Source organism: Onychomys torridus, chromosome 11, assembly GCF_903995425.1.
Source record: "Onychomys torridus chromosome 11, mOncTor1.1, whole genome shotgun sequence".
NCBI lineage: Eukaryota > Metazoa > Chordata > Mammalia > Rodentia > Cricetidae > Onychomys > Onychomys torridus.
In genome coordinates this window covers 41,228,575-41,244,525 of record NC_050453.1, presented here as the reverse complement: position 1 = coordinate 41,244,525, position 15,951 = coordinate 41,228,575, and the positions used below count along the sequence as shown (strand labels likewise).

Below are 15,951 nucleotides of genomic sequence, written 5' to 3'. Positions count from 1 at the left end.
ATCATAAGGGTCCCAGATAGTTGTTCTGGGAAGTCATTTATCTGGACTGCTGACATCTTTGCAGGCAACAGGAGTTTCTATCATTCTCATGGCACTTTCTGGTTTTGTCACAGTGTGTTGGTAAGTATGCTCTCCCACTAGACCACATTTTTTTCTTTCTTCTTCTCTTTGGTTCTTTGAGATATAGTCTAGCTCTGCAGCTCAGGCTGCTCTGGAACTCTAAATCCTCCTGCTACATTTTTCTCAGTTTCCACCTTTTCTTTTTTTAACGTCCTGTTCCTCCAGTATACAACAGTCAAGGCACTGCTGAAAGCCATCTTTTAACCACCCATCACCTCCGGCCACCCTGTGGAGTCCCAGCCACTCATTCATCCTGCATGCGGCCTCACTGCTGGTTCAGGCAGGACAAATCACAGCCTCTTAGATCCACAGTCACCCCACAGCCAGAGCTGCCTTCTGGTTAAAAGCCAACAATGCCACATTCTTTTTTTTTCACCTTTATTTCTATCTAATTTATTGGAGCTTAATCCTCCCAATGCATAAGAAAAATGGTGCATTCCCACATAAAACATTCTACTTGTTAAGTTTCAGAATGCCCATGTCTGAAGCTGTCAGATGTTTGCCTGCAGAGGCCTGAAGCCTAGAATCCTGAATGGCCTTTCCTGCCCTGTCTTTTGTTCCTCTGACAACATTACTGTGCTTCCTTGAGACTTCCTGTTTGATTAACCACACACTTGGGTGTTCAAGCTCCATGTGTCCATTATTCACCATAAAAGGGACTGAGGAAGTAACTAGCCAGTTAAACACAAAATGATGTATGAACAAAAACAGCTGCGTATGAGCAGGAGGCCAAAAAGACAGTGGGGAATCCAGGCAATCTGTGAATTTCAAAAACAAGGTCTATTTAGTCAGGCTGCTGACTGGGGCACTGGAGGCCTATTTCATAACTGAAGATCACTAGAGCCATGAATGAATCTTCTTTTAGTTACTTCCAGCCATGGCCTCAAAACCACCCCCACCCACAGTCTGCCTCAAGGGACCAAAACTGCTTCTCTGTCTCCTTTCTCTCGCAGAAAAGTCAATACCAACTAAAAGGCTTCCAAAAACTTGAACGTCCATTTGATTTCCCAATCTAAAAGCAGGCCCTCATGCCCTTCCCTGAGGCAGCTATGAAGAAAGGCCTACCAGAAGGGCAGACACAGATACAAGAACAAGATTGCAGACAAGCTGACATTCTCTAAACATCTGGAAGGTTTGTCCATTTCCAGAATCAGTCATGTAGCCTTGGTCTGCATCCACCATGCCGTCTGGGCCAGGACATCCCAGCTTTACAATGGCTGAAATCTAAAGCTGAAGCCCTACCTACCAGAGTGATCCCTAAGACCACCAGAGGTCAACGTGAACTTATTTCTTGGCCTGTGGTAAAAACACTGACAACAGCAATAAACAGGCTTGAGTTCTAAAGCAATCCTGATAAAGTAAACAAATTTTATCACAGCTGCATTACAGATGTTTCCACAAACTTTCATACTCTGTAAAATTCTAAGAATCTGTAGTCTCTAGTGACTTTTCTATCACATGTGTTTATCTAAAATACTCACTATAAATTCAAACTCTACAAAGTCAATCTGGGGCACGCAGTCCCTGAATAATTTTCCCACGAAGAGGCCTTATTAGCATCTAACGTACATGATCGCCCCCCACCCCATAATCTTCATCCTTGGACCCCAGCTTCATCCCATGTCCAAAACCAACATTGCATGGAAAACTCCAGGATGCTTACTTATATGAGATTATGATCTGGCATTTAAAAAAATCATCATCATCATCTGGGCATGATGGTGCACATCCTTTAATCCCAGCACTTGGGAGGCAGAGGCAGGCAGATCTCTGTGAGTTCGAGGCCAGCCTGGTCTACATAGTGAGTTCCAGGACAGTCAGGGCTACACAGTGAAACCCTGTCTCAAAAACAAACAAACAAAAACCTTGGGGGCTGATGAGATGGTTAGGCAGCTAAGAACACTTGCTGCTCTTTCAGAGGACCCAGGTTCAGGCACACCTACATCAGGCATCTTACAACTGCCTGCCTCTGCCTCCTGAGTGCTGGGATTACAGGCGTACGCAGCCACTGCACAGCTGCCTAAACATTTTTCTAAGAGCTTAAATGTCCCCGAGGACTTCCTGTCCTCATTTGAGTCTTGTGTTCTCAATGATGCCAAAATTGACTCTGAACTTCTGATCCTCCTGCCTCCATCTTCCAGGTGACTGGATTACAGGCATGTACTACCATACCTATATTTAGAATTTACCCATATTCTTCATGAACTCCATAATTTCATTATTGCTATTCTAGTTAGCCATTGTCTTGATTCATTTCTGCTGCTATAAGAATATCTCAAACTGAGTCATAATAAATAGAAATTTGTTTGGCTCATGGATCTGGAGGCTGTTGACACCCAATAAGGGTCTTCTCTGTGGATTGTAACATAGTAGAAACCTCATACAGCCAGACCATAAATAAGACAGGAAGAGCCAAACTCACTCTCACAATAAACCTGCTGCCATGCCAAAGACAGGAGGCCATCAATGGCAGGTCTTCAGAAACTAACCACCTCCCTTTCAACACTGGGAGACTGGGTTGGTTTCCAACACATGAACTTGGTAAGCACACTGAAACCACAACAGCCACATATTCTAAATGTGCTCACATTCCAGAAACTAAGGTTCTAAATGCTGTAGGTGAAGGCCACAAAACTTAAATTCCCTATTGATCAAATACTTTTACTTTGCTAAGGTGCTATTACTTATTCCTAAAATGGTCACAGATTTTGGAAACATGCAGACTATTCCTGCCTTTCATTACAATGTGAGCTGAAGGTAGGGAAATTAGTACTTCCTAGTCCCTGCCAACTCATTTGGTGATGTCCCTACACCCATCCTAAGCTCCTCCCTTGGAAAAGGTAGGAAATTTTCATTCTCTTTGAAAGAAATTGATGGCATAGCCCTGAGAACATGCTTACTTGTCCATATTTTACCAATTAGGGAAAAAGAGCAAGGGGCTTTTAAAGCCAACACTCACCCCTCTCCCATGCAACAAGGAATGCCACTCTGCCCAACAAGAAAGGAAAGCAATCAAAGCATTTCAAGGTCGTCGGTGCTTCACGTGGTAGGAGAGCCCCAGTGACCCCCCAAGTACAGAAGACAGGGACTAAGGACTGTCAGGAGAGCAGAAAGGGCGAGGGGCAGAGACAGGGGCACGGAAATTCACCAGCCAGCGCATGCAAAGTGCTTGGGATTGGGCTGGTTTGTTTGGTGTTTATTTGTTTCTTTGTTTGTTTGAATCTTAAATTCTAGAGGTGGAATTAAACTATGACAGGGAACGGCACCAGAAAATGCAAATACAAGTCCTAAAGGGGAATTATGATCCCTCCTCAGAAATAAAGGCCAAAACTAAACAAAACAGTCACCTTTAAATGACCCTCAGTGCAGTGATGATCTGGAAAGATTAGAAAGAGGGAGGTTGATTGCTTGGCAAATTTGCATATACAGAAATCGAGGTGAATGGCCTGCTTTGGAGCCTGAAAGATGGAACTGGTGACAAAGGAACGCTCCTGGGGTGCAGCAGCCATCTCTCTATCAGTCAATAAAAAGGTGCATTAGACCTACTCTCTTGGCAAAAGGAGTGACGAGCACACAAAGCCACCATGGAAGGGTCAGAATTTACTGAGAGCAGAGGAGAAACGGAATGGAGCGGGAGATCAACCAGGCCGACTTCAGGCGTTATCTTTAGTGATGTCAGATAAAGGGAACAGCTGAACCGAACTCAGCAATTCAGCAACCAGAAAGGAGTTGTGGCCAAGGTAGGAAGTAGATAAGGTGGTCTTCCCCTGCATAATGAAAGTTTACTGACCACACTTCTCCTTCCTGTCAGTAGACATTGACAAAACCCAGGGCCTCATTCTGAAATTCAATAAATTCCTTCAACATTCCAAGCACCATTAGACTAAATATTACACAACTAGTTAAAGTACCCCAAACCTAGTCGTTGCCCCTTTAAAGGAGTCTCCTTTACAGATAGGTATAAAGCCCTCTTTTTCTTTAACAGAACAATCCAAATCCAGAGTTTTTCAAGCAAAATCAGAGCCACCAGGCTTAGCTCTGTGATGTGAGTTAATCAGTCTTTTGCCCAATTTAAGGTCTCTATAGTTCGCTACCTCTCATGTGCCACATCTGCTCTCCAGGGCATAGAACAAAGCAGGTCAGCTAAGGATTCCACCAACACCCACATGTGTGACCACAGAAAAACCATGAATCATCTCTCCTGGTTCTTCACAAAGACATTAGCTTTGGAGACTGAATAACTCAGAGGCACCCAACACAGGGTTCATTCAATACGCTACCTGCTGCACTTGCTCTTAGCCAGAACGACGAAGAAGCAATCCTCTCTTCTGTTAACCAGTGTCCACATTGAAACTATGCCCATTACTCCATGAAAGGTAAGCAATGCCTTCACAATTACCTGATTATTTTTAGAACTTGTTCAAATAATTCAGCCTTCCTGGAAAGTCCTTCATTCATGCCCACTAGCTTTTTTCAAGATCCAGGAAGTTTCCCCTGGCAGACTTCTCTCTCGCCTCTTGGGGTGCTCTGTGGCACTCCCTAGCACTTTCAGAATGTCCAACTGAATCATTTTGTCTTACCCCCCTCAAACATATCACAAATTCCCTCCGTGTCTTCAGTATCCATTACTGAATACCCTTAAATGAAAATTTTTCTCCCTGGCTGCCATTTAAATAATGTCTTTGTCCAACAAACAGAAACCCAATGCAACAAGTTCAGTCATTTGAGGGGGGGAAAAACTCTTCACATAACTAGAAATATGTCACAAAGCTTCACACACTTCTCCAAGAAAGCCACACAATTCAAGCTTGGATTTATTAGATCTAATAGACTCCTTTACAAGTCACTTCCTAGTAAAGATTAAAGGAATAGAGATGAAGTCTTCACAGCAGACAACATTTGCAGAGCACTTAGTTTTCACCCTGGGATCAGAAAGCACATTATTTAGAAATAAATAATTCAATAAATCCTTGGCATTGTGACCCACACAGACATCACACAGATATCCTTAAAGTCTCTGAACCTGGGTCAACAACCACAAGCTTACAACTTTACATCACCCTAGAGGATCAACCCAAATCACAACCTGCTTTAAATGAGGAGAACCAAGAGGCCCCCTCACCCTGCACACCCCCTGAGCTCTGTCTCCGAGGCTTGTTTCAGAACAGCTCCCCGGAACTTCAACTGACATAGGCTGGTAGTCAACTTGAATCAGCTGGCTCATTTGTTCCCTCAACAGATACTGACTGGTTAGTAACTCTTGATACAGCAACTTCCAGATGAAGAAAGAGAAAATAAGAGAAATATCTCTTAGCTCTCCCAAATCCTGTGCTTGTCTATGTGAAGCCAAACTAATCCATAAACAAATCACCTATATATTATGTACTACAATTAGACAAATGCACACCTGTAATCCCAGCAGCTGGAAACTTGGGGCAGAAGATTGCTTCAAAGTCAAGCTCCAGGCTGAGCTGTGTAGCTACACTGTGAGTTTGAAGCTAGCCTGGGCTACATAGCAAGATCTTGTCTTGAGAAGGAAGGAAAAGAGGAAGAAGGGAGGAAAGGAGAAACATGTAGAAGATCAAGTTTTCCACCAATTTCTCAAAACAAAAAGAAGAGATTAAAAACCCAAGAACTAAAACAATAATTCAGTGTTGCCTTCGGTACAACAGGAAGGCCTCCACAGCTGGAAAACAGAGACCAAAAGGAGGAGCTGAGGGACTGTAAGCTCTGGGGTTTTAGAAGAAAACAGAGTACATCCCTAGTTCACCTCCCAGCTTTGCCAGAGATGCTCCTCCCACAAGAGATCTGAGTGTGCATTGTCCAAGAAAGAGATAGTGGCTTTATTTTATTTCATGAATATGTAGCTGCAGAAGGCACCAGACTGACTGGGCCCAGTTATTTTCGGCTGGCCCCTGGAAGACCGCACGGGAAGAAATGCAGATGGGCTCCAATGAGCTTTCTGGGGGCCTCTATTCAGCAAGCTGTCCGTTTTAAGCCCAAATGAAACCAGCATCTAGCTTTATCATCTTACAAGAAAGGAGTTTGCAAATCCCAGCAGGGCCTGCTTACAAATCTCAGGGCGAGCAACCAAGACAGGGCAATAGCATGCTGGTGCGCAGCCATCTTGAAACCCTACACTGAAATTGACCATTTAAGATAAGACAGGCTCATCCTTTATTTTAAGTCTCGGGAATTTTGAGCAGTAAAAATAAACAAACAGCTCTGCTCTAAACTTTGACACTTCTCCTTTTAAAGCCCAGAAAACAGCAGTAGGGCCGTCAATTAGGTCCAGCAGGAGATTAGATACAACCAAAGCCCAGGTTTGTTCTACTTCCTGTTAGCGCTAAGCCAAAACTAGCTGACTGTTCACCTGCCTGGCCATGCATCTACAACTGTTCACTCTCACACCAACAGCCCAGTGCTCACCCTCTAACTGTGAACACCATCGACTGAATAATCTAAAAGCAATGTCACACACATAAAGCAAGGGAAACGGTGTAGCTACGGTTTCCCTTCGATGATCTGATGACCCACTATAGGGGGCTTTTCAACAATAGACAGGTGCACATATATTTTTAGCTAAAACTTGTTTATGGCCATTTCTAAAAAAAAGGAGAAGAAAGTTAACAATACAATTTCAAAAATATACATTTATGTGTGAAATTTAATAATAGTTTTCTCATAAAAGTTTACATGGGGGAGTGGCTCAGCAGATAAGAGCCCTTGCTGCTCTTCCAGGAGCCAGGTATGGTTCCCAGCACTCACCTGACAGCCCTTAACTGTTTGTAACTCCAGGTCCAGGGCATCCAACACTATCTTCTGACCTTCAGAGGTTCCTACATACATACTGTGAGATACATACATGCAAGCAAAACACTCTTGCACATAAAATAAAAATCTTGCTGACTTTAAGTCATAGTCTTAATTTTTACTTAGAAAAAAAAAAAAAGGCAGACATGGAAATAGGTATGGTAGTTCACACCTGTAGTTCCAGAAGTGAAGAGGCAGAGGCAAGATTGCTGAACGTTACAGGCCAGCCTAGACTACACAGTAAGTTCAGGTCAGCCTGGGCTACAGAGTGAGATCCTGCCTCAAAAAACGAGATAAAATAGAATGACACAGTTCTTTCAATTCCACATCATCTCCATGCCTCAGTACTTTTAAAGTTATAGAAATAAAATTACTATGTACCACACATCTCATACCAGTTACTGCACTGATACATGCCTTGGGGGGGAAAAAAAAGATACTGATTAAAAAAGGGGGCGCGGGGGGGGGGGGGGGGGGGCTGGGGATTTAGCTCAGTGGTAGAGTACTTGCCTAGCAAGCGCAAGGCCCTGGGTTTGGTCCTCAGCTCTGGAAAAAAAAAAAAAAAAAAACAAAAAACCACACACAGGAGCTCAAAGGTACTGCTCTGAAGAATGGAAATGAATGTGCAATTCTCTCGGGCACGCATAATTCTGCCCATCATTTATTCACTCCACCAATACCTATTGAACACTCTACTGGACACACTGCTAAACACTGAAGACACAAAGCTCCAGTCTCGGCCGGGCGGTGGTGGCACACCACCTTTAATCCCAGCACTTGGGAGGCAGAGCCAGGCGGATCTCTCTGAGTTCGAGGCCAGCCTGGGCTACCAAGTGAGTTCCAGGAGAGGCGCAAAGCTACACAAAGAAACCCTGTCTCGAAAAACCAAAAAAAAAAAAAAAAAAAAAAGCTCCAGTCTCCATCCCAATGGTTAAGTGGACTCTCTCTGTATACAAATTTCTCAATTAAAATTTATTGTAACATTAAACAGAGGTCACCAAAACTGTGCGGTGAGGGTCAGACAGTAATACTTCAGCTTCTATAAGCAGGAACACATAGCCTGCCCAGTTACTCAGCTCTGCCTTTGTAGCAATGAAAACAGCCATAAACAGTGTTATTAGATGGGCTTAACTTTGTCCCAATAAAACCTGGTGCATACTACAATTTCAATTTCAGGAAATTTTCAAGTTACAAAGTATTACTATTCCTCTGATTTTTTTGTTTGTTTGTTTTTGGTTTTTCGAGACAGGGTTTCTCTGTGTAGTTTTGGAGCCTGTCCTAGAACTAACACTCTGTAGCCCAGGCTGGCCTCGAACTCACAGAGATCCGCCTGCCTTTGCCTCCCGAGTACTGGGAGTGCGCCACCACCGCCCGGCGATTTATTTTTGTAACCAATTTAAAAAGTATAAGCTACTCATAGCTCACTGTTCAAACAAAACTAGAGGGCAGGGCTGAGATAGACTTGGATCAGAGGGCTATAGTTTTCTTACCCCAAATCTAGGGACGAAGATCCCTTCATCAGACCTCAGATACGAAGGAGGCCAGGACTAGGTCCTAGAAATCACCATCCATCAGAAGTTTTCATGGTGCTCAGGCACAGCAAACAACTAACAAGGGTTAATTGTACTTAACTCAATGACAAGTACCAGACCTCCTTCAAAGACTTCACAGTTATCTGAGAGAAGTACACACTTGTGACTTCAACTACTTTGGAGGCTGAGGCAGGAAGACCGCTTAAAGGCAGACATTTCAGGACAGGCTGAGCAACATCAACAGGCCCTATCTCAAACTAAAGCCAAACAAAATCACAAAAACGTTCATTGTGGCCTGGAGGCAGAAACGGGCAAGTAAGGGAAGAGACAGCAGTATACAATGGCAGATACCGACAGGGCAGTTGAACAGCAGGAACAACCCAGGCCGGGAAGTGGGGGCAGAATGGGGAGAAAAGAGAAACCGGGAAGGACACCTGCCTGCCTGCCTCAGTGGCTGACATCGGGGAGAAGTGTTCCAAACCAAAGGGCAGCCCTTTGTGCCCAGAAGTGACAAACATTGGGAGCCTGTAGCACCTGGCTCAACAGGACAAGGGCTCTGGACATCTTACCAGAAAACCTGAGGAGCCACTGAGAACTTTTCACTAAGAAATCATAGAAAAGATACACATTTTTAGATCAACTGGTCGATCTGAAATACGGCAACTCCAACACTGATGGTTCCCAACTCCTGATGGGTTGAGTGAGGATTTTTTGGGTTTATACTGAAGAAACACATGAACATTTAGTAGACACCAGCCTTTGGATTTTGACTTGATCTTGTCCTGGGCTACAAGGAATGCAGTACTCTTAACCAACCCTGGGAGGGAACACAGAATCACCTCTCTACTCAACCACAGGCCTTAGCAACCTCTCTCAGGACACTCCTGCTGGGTCCGCTGCCCAGGAAGCATTACCAGCACTATCAAGTTATAATACTTTCAAATTGCAGTGGCTTTATTAAGGGCATAACTCCATTGTAAATTGAGAGATATCTGCATAAGGAGCAAAATGGGAGGATGAAACTAGTTTGACAAGATGTGGCAATAATCAGGTAGAATTCAGTGGGGGTCCACATTGGTTTTCTTTGAGCTGGACAAAACAGTAAGAAGCAAATTTAAACATGGCTCCATCCAGTCATCCCATATTAATCATATCCAGGTCACTGGATCCGAAGAAAGAGCTAACCTAAAAGACAACTTTAAATTTGCAAACAATAAACGAAGGCTTGTGACTAAGAGATATTCCTTTGGGGACAGTAAGTGGCGTGAGATACTAAGAATTTGAGAACGTAAATAAAAAAGGAACAATGGCCTAAGGAAAATCAAGGAAGAAACCCGAAGGAGTCTGGTGTCTCTGAGTCAATCTGCATGTGAGCTTTTATTTTAAAGGAATAAACCAGACACTCTTTTAAGAGATTTGCTAGAGAAACTATTAGCTGCAGAGACTAATCCACTCACTAAGGAGTCCAAGACTTACCTGCACCAGGACTTCTAGGGTCACACCTACAGGAGCCCCGTGGTTGTCTTCATGGAGCTACAAGACATCTAACACTGACAAGCTGAAAGATTTATAAACTGTAAATTATTATAAAGACCTACTTGCTGTAATACAGTAAAAGCATTGCAACTTTAAACTCCACTTAGAAGAGCATAAGCTCTTCTTCGGAAAGGGCCTTCAATCTTCCACACCTTTCTATCAGGCACTGTGGTATGCATCTCTTAGGTATTTTAAAAATGTTTGTGGACTCGCCGGCAGTAATATGAGAATGTATGCACACAGCGAGGGGCTACATGATAAAAAGCATACCCAACTTCCTAAAAGGATTTAGAACTGAAATAACCCAAAGTTACTCCTCCCACACCAACACGGCCAAGGATAAGCTGATGGAGAGGGTTGCCTCAGAACTCTCTCTTCCTCTCATGTGTATGCTTTCTTCTGGGTGCCTTAGAAAACTGGGAGAAGGAATCTGCAGAGAAAGCAACCAACTGTAGCACCAGGAAATGGCCAGCAGCAACTTTTATAAAACTGTTCAACTACCGGCCATTAAAGAACAGCTCCTTTAACTTCTCAAGTTGGAACCTGCAAAATGTAAATCAGGCCTTTGTGAGACAAAGTAAAACAGTGTCCCCTCAGGGTGCGCAGATGCCACAGTGAAGTCACCAGCTTGAGCTACTCCCCACATAGCCAGAGCCCATATTACAAAGATTTTTCCCAGGAGAAACAGAAAGTTTGCTGTTTGTTTCATGTTAAACATTAATGCATACTCACGGGAGGGCCAAGTCACCTTATGTGTTGATTCTGATTTAAACACATAAGACATTTCATACAGATTAAAGAGCTTCCTAGAAGAACCATCCATCCCTGAAGCTTATGAAGGGCCTGGAAACTGGGTCACAATGCTAACTTTGGAAGTTCCACAAACTTTGACAGGGCTGCTTATGTAAACAGTTTCTTAACCTAATTGTTTTAAGAATGAGAAAAGGCTACCTTTTTTGCAAGACCAAAATCCTGCCTGCCAAGTTTCCCTTCACAATAATTATCACATTAACTAAAGAGGCTGTTTAAGAAAAATCAAATCCTCAGCTACAGTACTACTTTCAACGGGTCCCTGGATATTGCTGGAACTCACTTATAACATCATCAGACGTAAAAGCTACACGTTTAAACAGCAACTAAGTAATCTATACAGATTACTCAGGAAAGAAGATCTGAAAGCTGAAAGCAAAATAGAACTCTTTGGGAATGAGTGCCTGATTGAGACTTCTCTCCACAACAGGCAGAAAATACAGTTGTGGTTCCCGAAGCAACTTTAACTCTTCACATCCAAAGATGCACTGTGCCCTAAACCTATCATGTCACTGTGTATGGAAGTTAAGTAATGGCCGCTGTCAGAATCCATGCTGGTTTTCTTCCATTTTTTCACATCAAGTAATGGTATTGGCTATAAGGATCTAATTTGTACCTGTCAAATGTTAAAATACAATTCGGCCTCCCCCATAAAACAATCATACAATCTAGTATATGAACATTTCTGAAGGGTTACATTAAAAACCTGTCATCAGTGGTTTCCCAGCTGTGGAGCTTAACAACTAAAGACAAACTGACTTGTGGCTATATGTATTATTTGAGTGTATCTCATTATGTTTCATTTTCATAATAAAAAAAAAAGTGACTCATGATCATCGCCAAAACATGTATGCTGCTTGTAACTACCTAAATGTACTTGGACTCCACAATTTTTTTCTCTAAATTTTGAGCCAGTGTCTCACTCTATAGCTTTGGCTGGTTTGGAACTTGCTATGCACACCAGGTTGGCCTTGAACTCACAAACATCCGCCTATGTCAGCCTCCCAGAGTGCTCCAACACACCTAACCCTAGACTCGATTTAAGCTCTGCAGTGAGTGAAGCTCAACATCCAAAGGAAGGCTGGGAAAGCGGTGGCTGGACCTCTTCCTTCCCACTGCTCACTTGAGTTTCACATGCTCGGGGAGGGGCAAGGCACAATATGCATCACTTGTTTAAGGGTATGTGAAATTTGAACTGGATGGGAGATTTAATGGATGCACAAAACAGTCATGGTACTTGACTCCATGGGAAATAATTAGTTAGCTACAGCCCACAGAGTAACTGGAGTCAAGGAGTGAATACGCTGAGTAGCAAAACACTCTGATAGGTCAATCCTTGCCTACTTGCCCTAAATAGTTGAGCGCAGCATTCATGCATGCATATATACCCGGTCATTTAAAAAAAAAAAAAAAAAAAAAAAAAGGTGAGACAGAAACCAGAAGCATCAACCCCATGACACATAAAGCTCTCCCCTCCCCACACATTTCCTCCAGGTCATCATGTCCAACCCAAGAACAAATACAGTAAATCCAGTGAAGATTTCATTCGCTCTCCAACTAAAACATGTAAAGCACATGTGTTTACAGTAACTATACTGCTATGAAAATGTTGTAAATCTTTTTAAACCCACTGAGCGTGGTTGCTCATACCTGTAATCCTAGCACTCGGGAGCAGAGGCAAGCAGATCTCTGTGAGTTCCAGGCCAGCCAGAATGAGACCCTGTTTTATGAATGTCATTTAGCAATCAAAGGAAGACTTTTTCAGCAAAATCAAGTGCAAGCATATAAAAAATGTCATGTTGCAGTCCTAATGAGGTGAAAGAACTCTCTGACCTTCTTAGTAACAGGGCCCAAAGTAAACATATCTGGCTCCCAACAGTAGCAACCTAACCTGACCGCTGCTACTCTAACCCTAGCACACTGCCTCTGCAGCAGAGAATTTACCAGGTGGTAGTCCACCCCTCTGCAATCACCTGAAATAAACCTCAGGTTCTTCCGCCCAGAGGAGGAGGAAAGCCAAGATTGATAGCCTATTGTTCAGACCTTTTCAGCTGCATCTCAGGCACTGGGAGGCATCAAGGCCTTTTCTTTGTTTTTTTGTTTTGTTTAATCTGAAAATGGATTAAGCAAGGGGATTCAGAATTGAACACACACACACAAAATCAAGTAAAAAATTAAAAATAACTGGACATAGGTTGCAAAACTCATTTTTGGGCAACTTGGAAACTTCTAAGATCCTTCAAAGAGTAGTCCCAGGAGACCTTGGGAAGCCCTGAGAGCCTCCCACTGTCTTGAGGACAGTACCTGTCCCGAGGCACTGCTGCTACACTTCTATATAGTTCCAGTGGCTTTAAAAAACCGAACTCATTCGTTTATTCAGTTACTGAAAAGCAGAGGCCTCACAGTTTCATTTTATGAACTTGTTTTCAAAATGTTCCATCTGCTTGGTGACTCATGCACAAATAAAAAGGTGTTTACTACAAAGGGCACTAAATACTGCTTTTCTAAAATGCATTCCACACACGGTAATTTGCACTTTTCAAGACACTTTCTCTAATAAGTCATAGTCCTTTGAAATCCTGAAACAATGTTTGGGGTGCTAGAGAGCAATGGGAAGAAAACTATGAAAGCACGATTTGCCTACAAATGTCCCTTTCAAATATCACAGATGTTATTAGCTCTATAGAGCTGCCATGCTTTGGACGGGCTTGGGGCAATCTGTTCTCTTTGGAAGTTAGTTCTTTAGTACCAGCTACTGGTAAAATCAAGTGCTCCAAATGCAATGCAACGGAAGTGCTACACGTCCATAATCAGTGTCTCACACTTACATTGCACTATTGAACACAACAACGAAATCTTCTGTTTGCTTGTACATCTCAAAAATGAAGAAAAACTTTCCTAGATCCAGCAGGAACTCTGACCCATTCAGATAATCAGTCTTTCCCATCCATGGTTCTGTCATGAAGTTTCCTACTATCCACCCCTTTCCTGAATCCTAAAAACGATGCATGTTTCCACACTTGCTTGGATCAAAGCGGAAGGGGAGACAGGGAGGAGAGAGCCTGGGAGCCTTTTTACACCGGAACAAAACTGCCCGGCAATTACAGTGTCTTCATTACCTTTTTGTTTTCTCTGCCCCAGGAGCGGCAGTGAAACAGCGCTTCATTAAGGCTGAACAGCTCTAAAGAAGAGTAACTTTAAAAGTGAACTTCTACTTTAGGCAATACCGGCACTAAAGGCACTGGCTCCCCTCAAATTCCCTAATCAGAGCTAAGAGCGATCGATCTCAACCCCGGAGGGAGAGAAACAACTAAACATTTTAAAGGCAAGTGTTGAAAGCAGACCTTCAAGACTAAGGCAAGCAAGCGTTGCCATAGTCTTGCCAGGATGGGTGTTTCATTAGCGCTTCGGGGGGGGGGGGGGGGCGGGAGTGGGGGTGTTGGTCCAAAATCCTGACTGCTGAAATAGAAAATAATCAACCGAGTAAGAATCCGGTTGGGTTAGACAGAGTACGAAAACAGAGAGATGCTAGAGTGGGTCATGGTGGCCCTCACCGGATGTTCAAAGCGAGATGAATTTTAGAAGTTGGAGAAAGGAATTTCTGTGTGTGGCCCAGGCTGGAGAGCAGAGCGTCAGCGCGCGGCTGGACAGGCCCCTCAGGCCGGACCAGCGGCTGCAGGGACGCAGCCCCGGAGCCGGAGCTGGGCCGTGAGCGAGAAGTAGTGGGGGACAGGGCTGTCACCGCTTACCCAGGTGCAGCGTGAGGTTGATGGAGTTGGGGTACTGCACCCCGGCCAGCATGGTCTGGCTTTGCCACCAGGTGGTGTCGGCCTGGTTGTTGTAGTCGGTCAGGAAGGCTGCCCCGTGCTGCAGGTGGAGCTGGCCGGCGTCGCACAGGTGACAGGACTTGGTGACTCCGGTCACCCCAGTCTGCACGCAGTACTCCTCGGGCGGAGTCCCACACGTGTTGGTAGCCACCACGGTCACGTTGAAGGCGGCATTAACAAACTCCGGCATGCAGCGCTGCGGCCGGCCGCCCTCATCCGCGCACTCGTCCATGGCCGCCCGGACACAGCCCGCCGCAGCCGCCAGCACCGCCAGCAGCGGCCACAGCCGCCCCCGGGGCCGCAGGGCCAGCTCGGCCCGCCCGCCGCCCGTCATCCCACCACGCTCGGGCCCTCGGCGAAGGCTGGGGTGGCCGCGCTGCTCTCTCTCCTCCGCTGCGGGTCGAGACGGGGCTGTGGACCGGACTGGCGGCCGAGAACCGGGCGCGGAGCCGATGGGTGGGCGTCCTAGGCGAAGACCGCGCGCTGCCTCCGCTGCCTCCCGGTGTGCGGCTCGCACTGTGCGCCGACCCCCGACTTCCGAGCGCGCACCCGAGAGCGCGCCCCAGGAGGAAGGAGCAGGGGGTGGGGTCTGCCGGGTAGGGTGGGATCTGGCGGAGGAGAAAACCGAAGACCGGCCTCCTCAGCAGCTCACGCGGGCCCGGAGCGGCTCCCCGCCCTACGCGTCCTCCCCAGCGACGCCCGGCGGCCGCAGGGGCAAGCACTGGCGCTCCGGCCCTGGAGGGCGGTGGGCCCGAAAAGGGAGGTGGGCGGGGCGGGAGCGAGAGGGAGGGGCGTGGAGTGGGCGGGGCGGTGGAGTAAGAGGGAGGGGCGCGAGGTGGGCGGGGCGAGGGAGCAAGAGGGAGGGGGCAGGAGCTGGAAGATGAGCGGCGGCAAGAAGGAGGGCTCCTGGGTGGGCGTGGCTTAGAGGTGGGCTGGGCGAGGGTATAAGAGGGAGAGGCCCCCAGGGTGGGCGGGGAGGGAGTGTGAGTGACGGAAGGAGGGTGGGGCGTAGGGTGTAGGGCGCGGGGCGTTGCATGCTGGGAGGGCAGGGGCCTCGGTGGAGATCCCACACCCAGCAGGGATCCTTCCCCTAGTTCTTCCTCCTAAGAGGATCTTGCCCCGTAGGGTATGGGGGACTAGGAGGGAATTCTAAAGGGCGACGCGGGTCGGTGAGGTGGCTCGGAGTCTGCCTTTTGACTTCACGATGACTTGGACCGTGGCCCCGACCAGGTGTCAGTCCGTACGGTACAGCCCAGCCACTACCCGGCGCTGGGGCCTGAACGACCCCGCCACGGTGCGGCGGCCTGCGTGAC

At 45.9% G+C, this 15,951-nt stretch overlaps 1 protein-coding gene across 1 annotated transcript in view; it reads right to left on the bottom strand.

The window, feature by feature from the left end:
* Lamc1 (laminin subunit gamma 1) overlaps nucleotides 1–15,362 on the bottom strand; it is a 114,656-nt gene extending 99,294 nt beyond the window's left edge. The window contains exon 1 of the mRNA XM_036202424.1: nucleotides 14,561–15,362. Coding sequence (XP_036058317.1) covers nucleotides 14,561–14,972 — 412 coding nt within the window. The 5' untranslated portion in view covers nucleotides 14,973–15,362. The remainder of the gene's footprint in view (nucleotides 1–14,560) is intronic.
* Nucleotides 15,363–15,951: the final 589 nt, after the last annotated feature.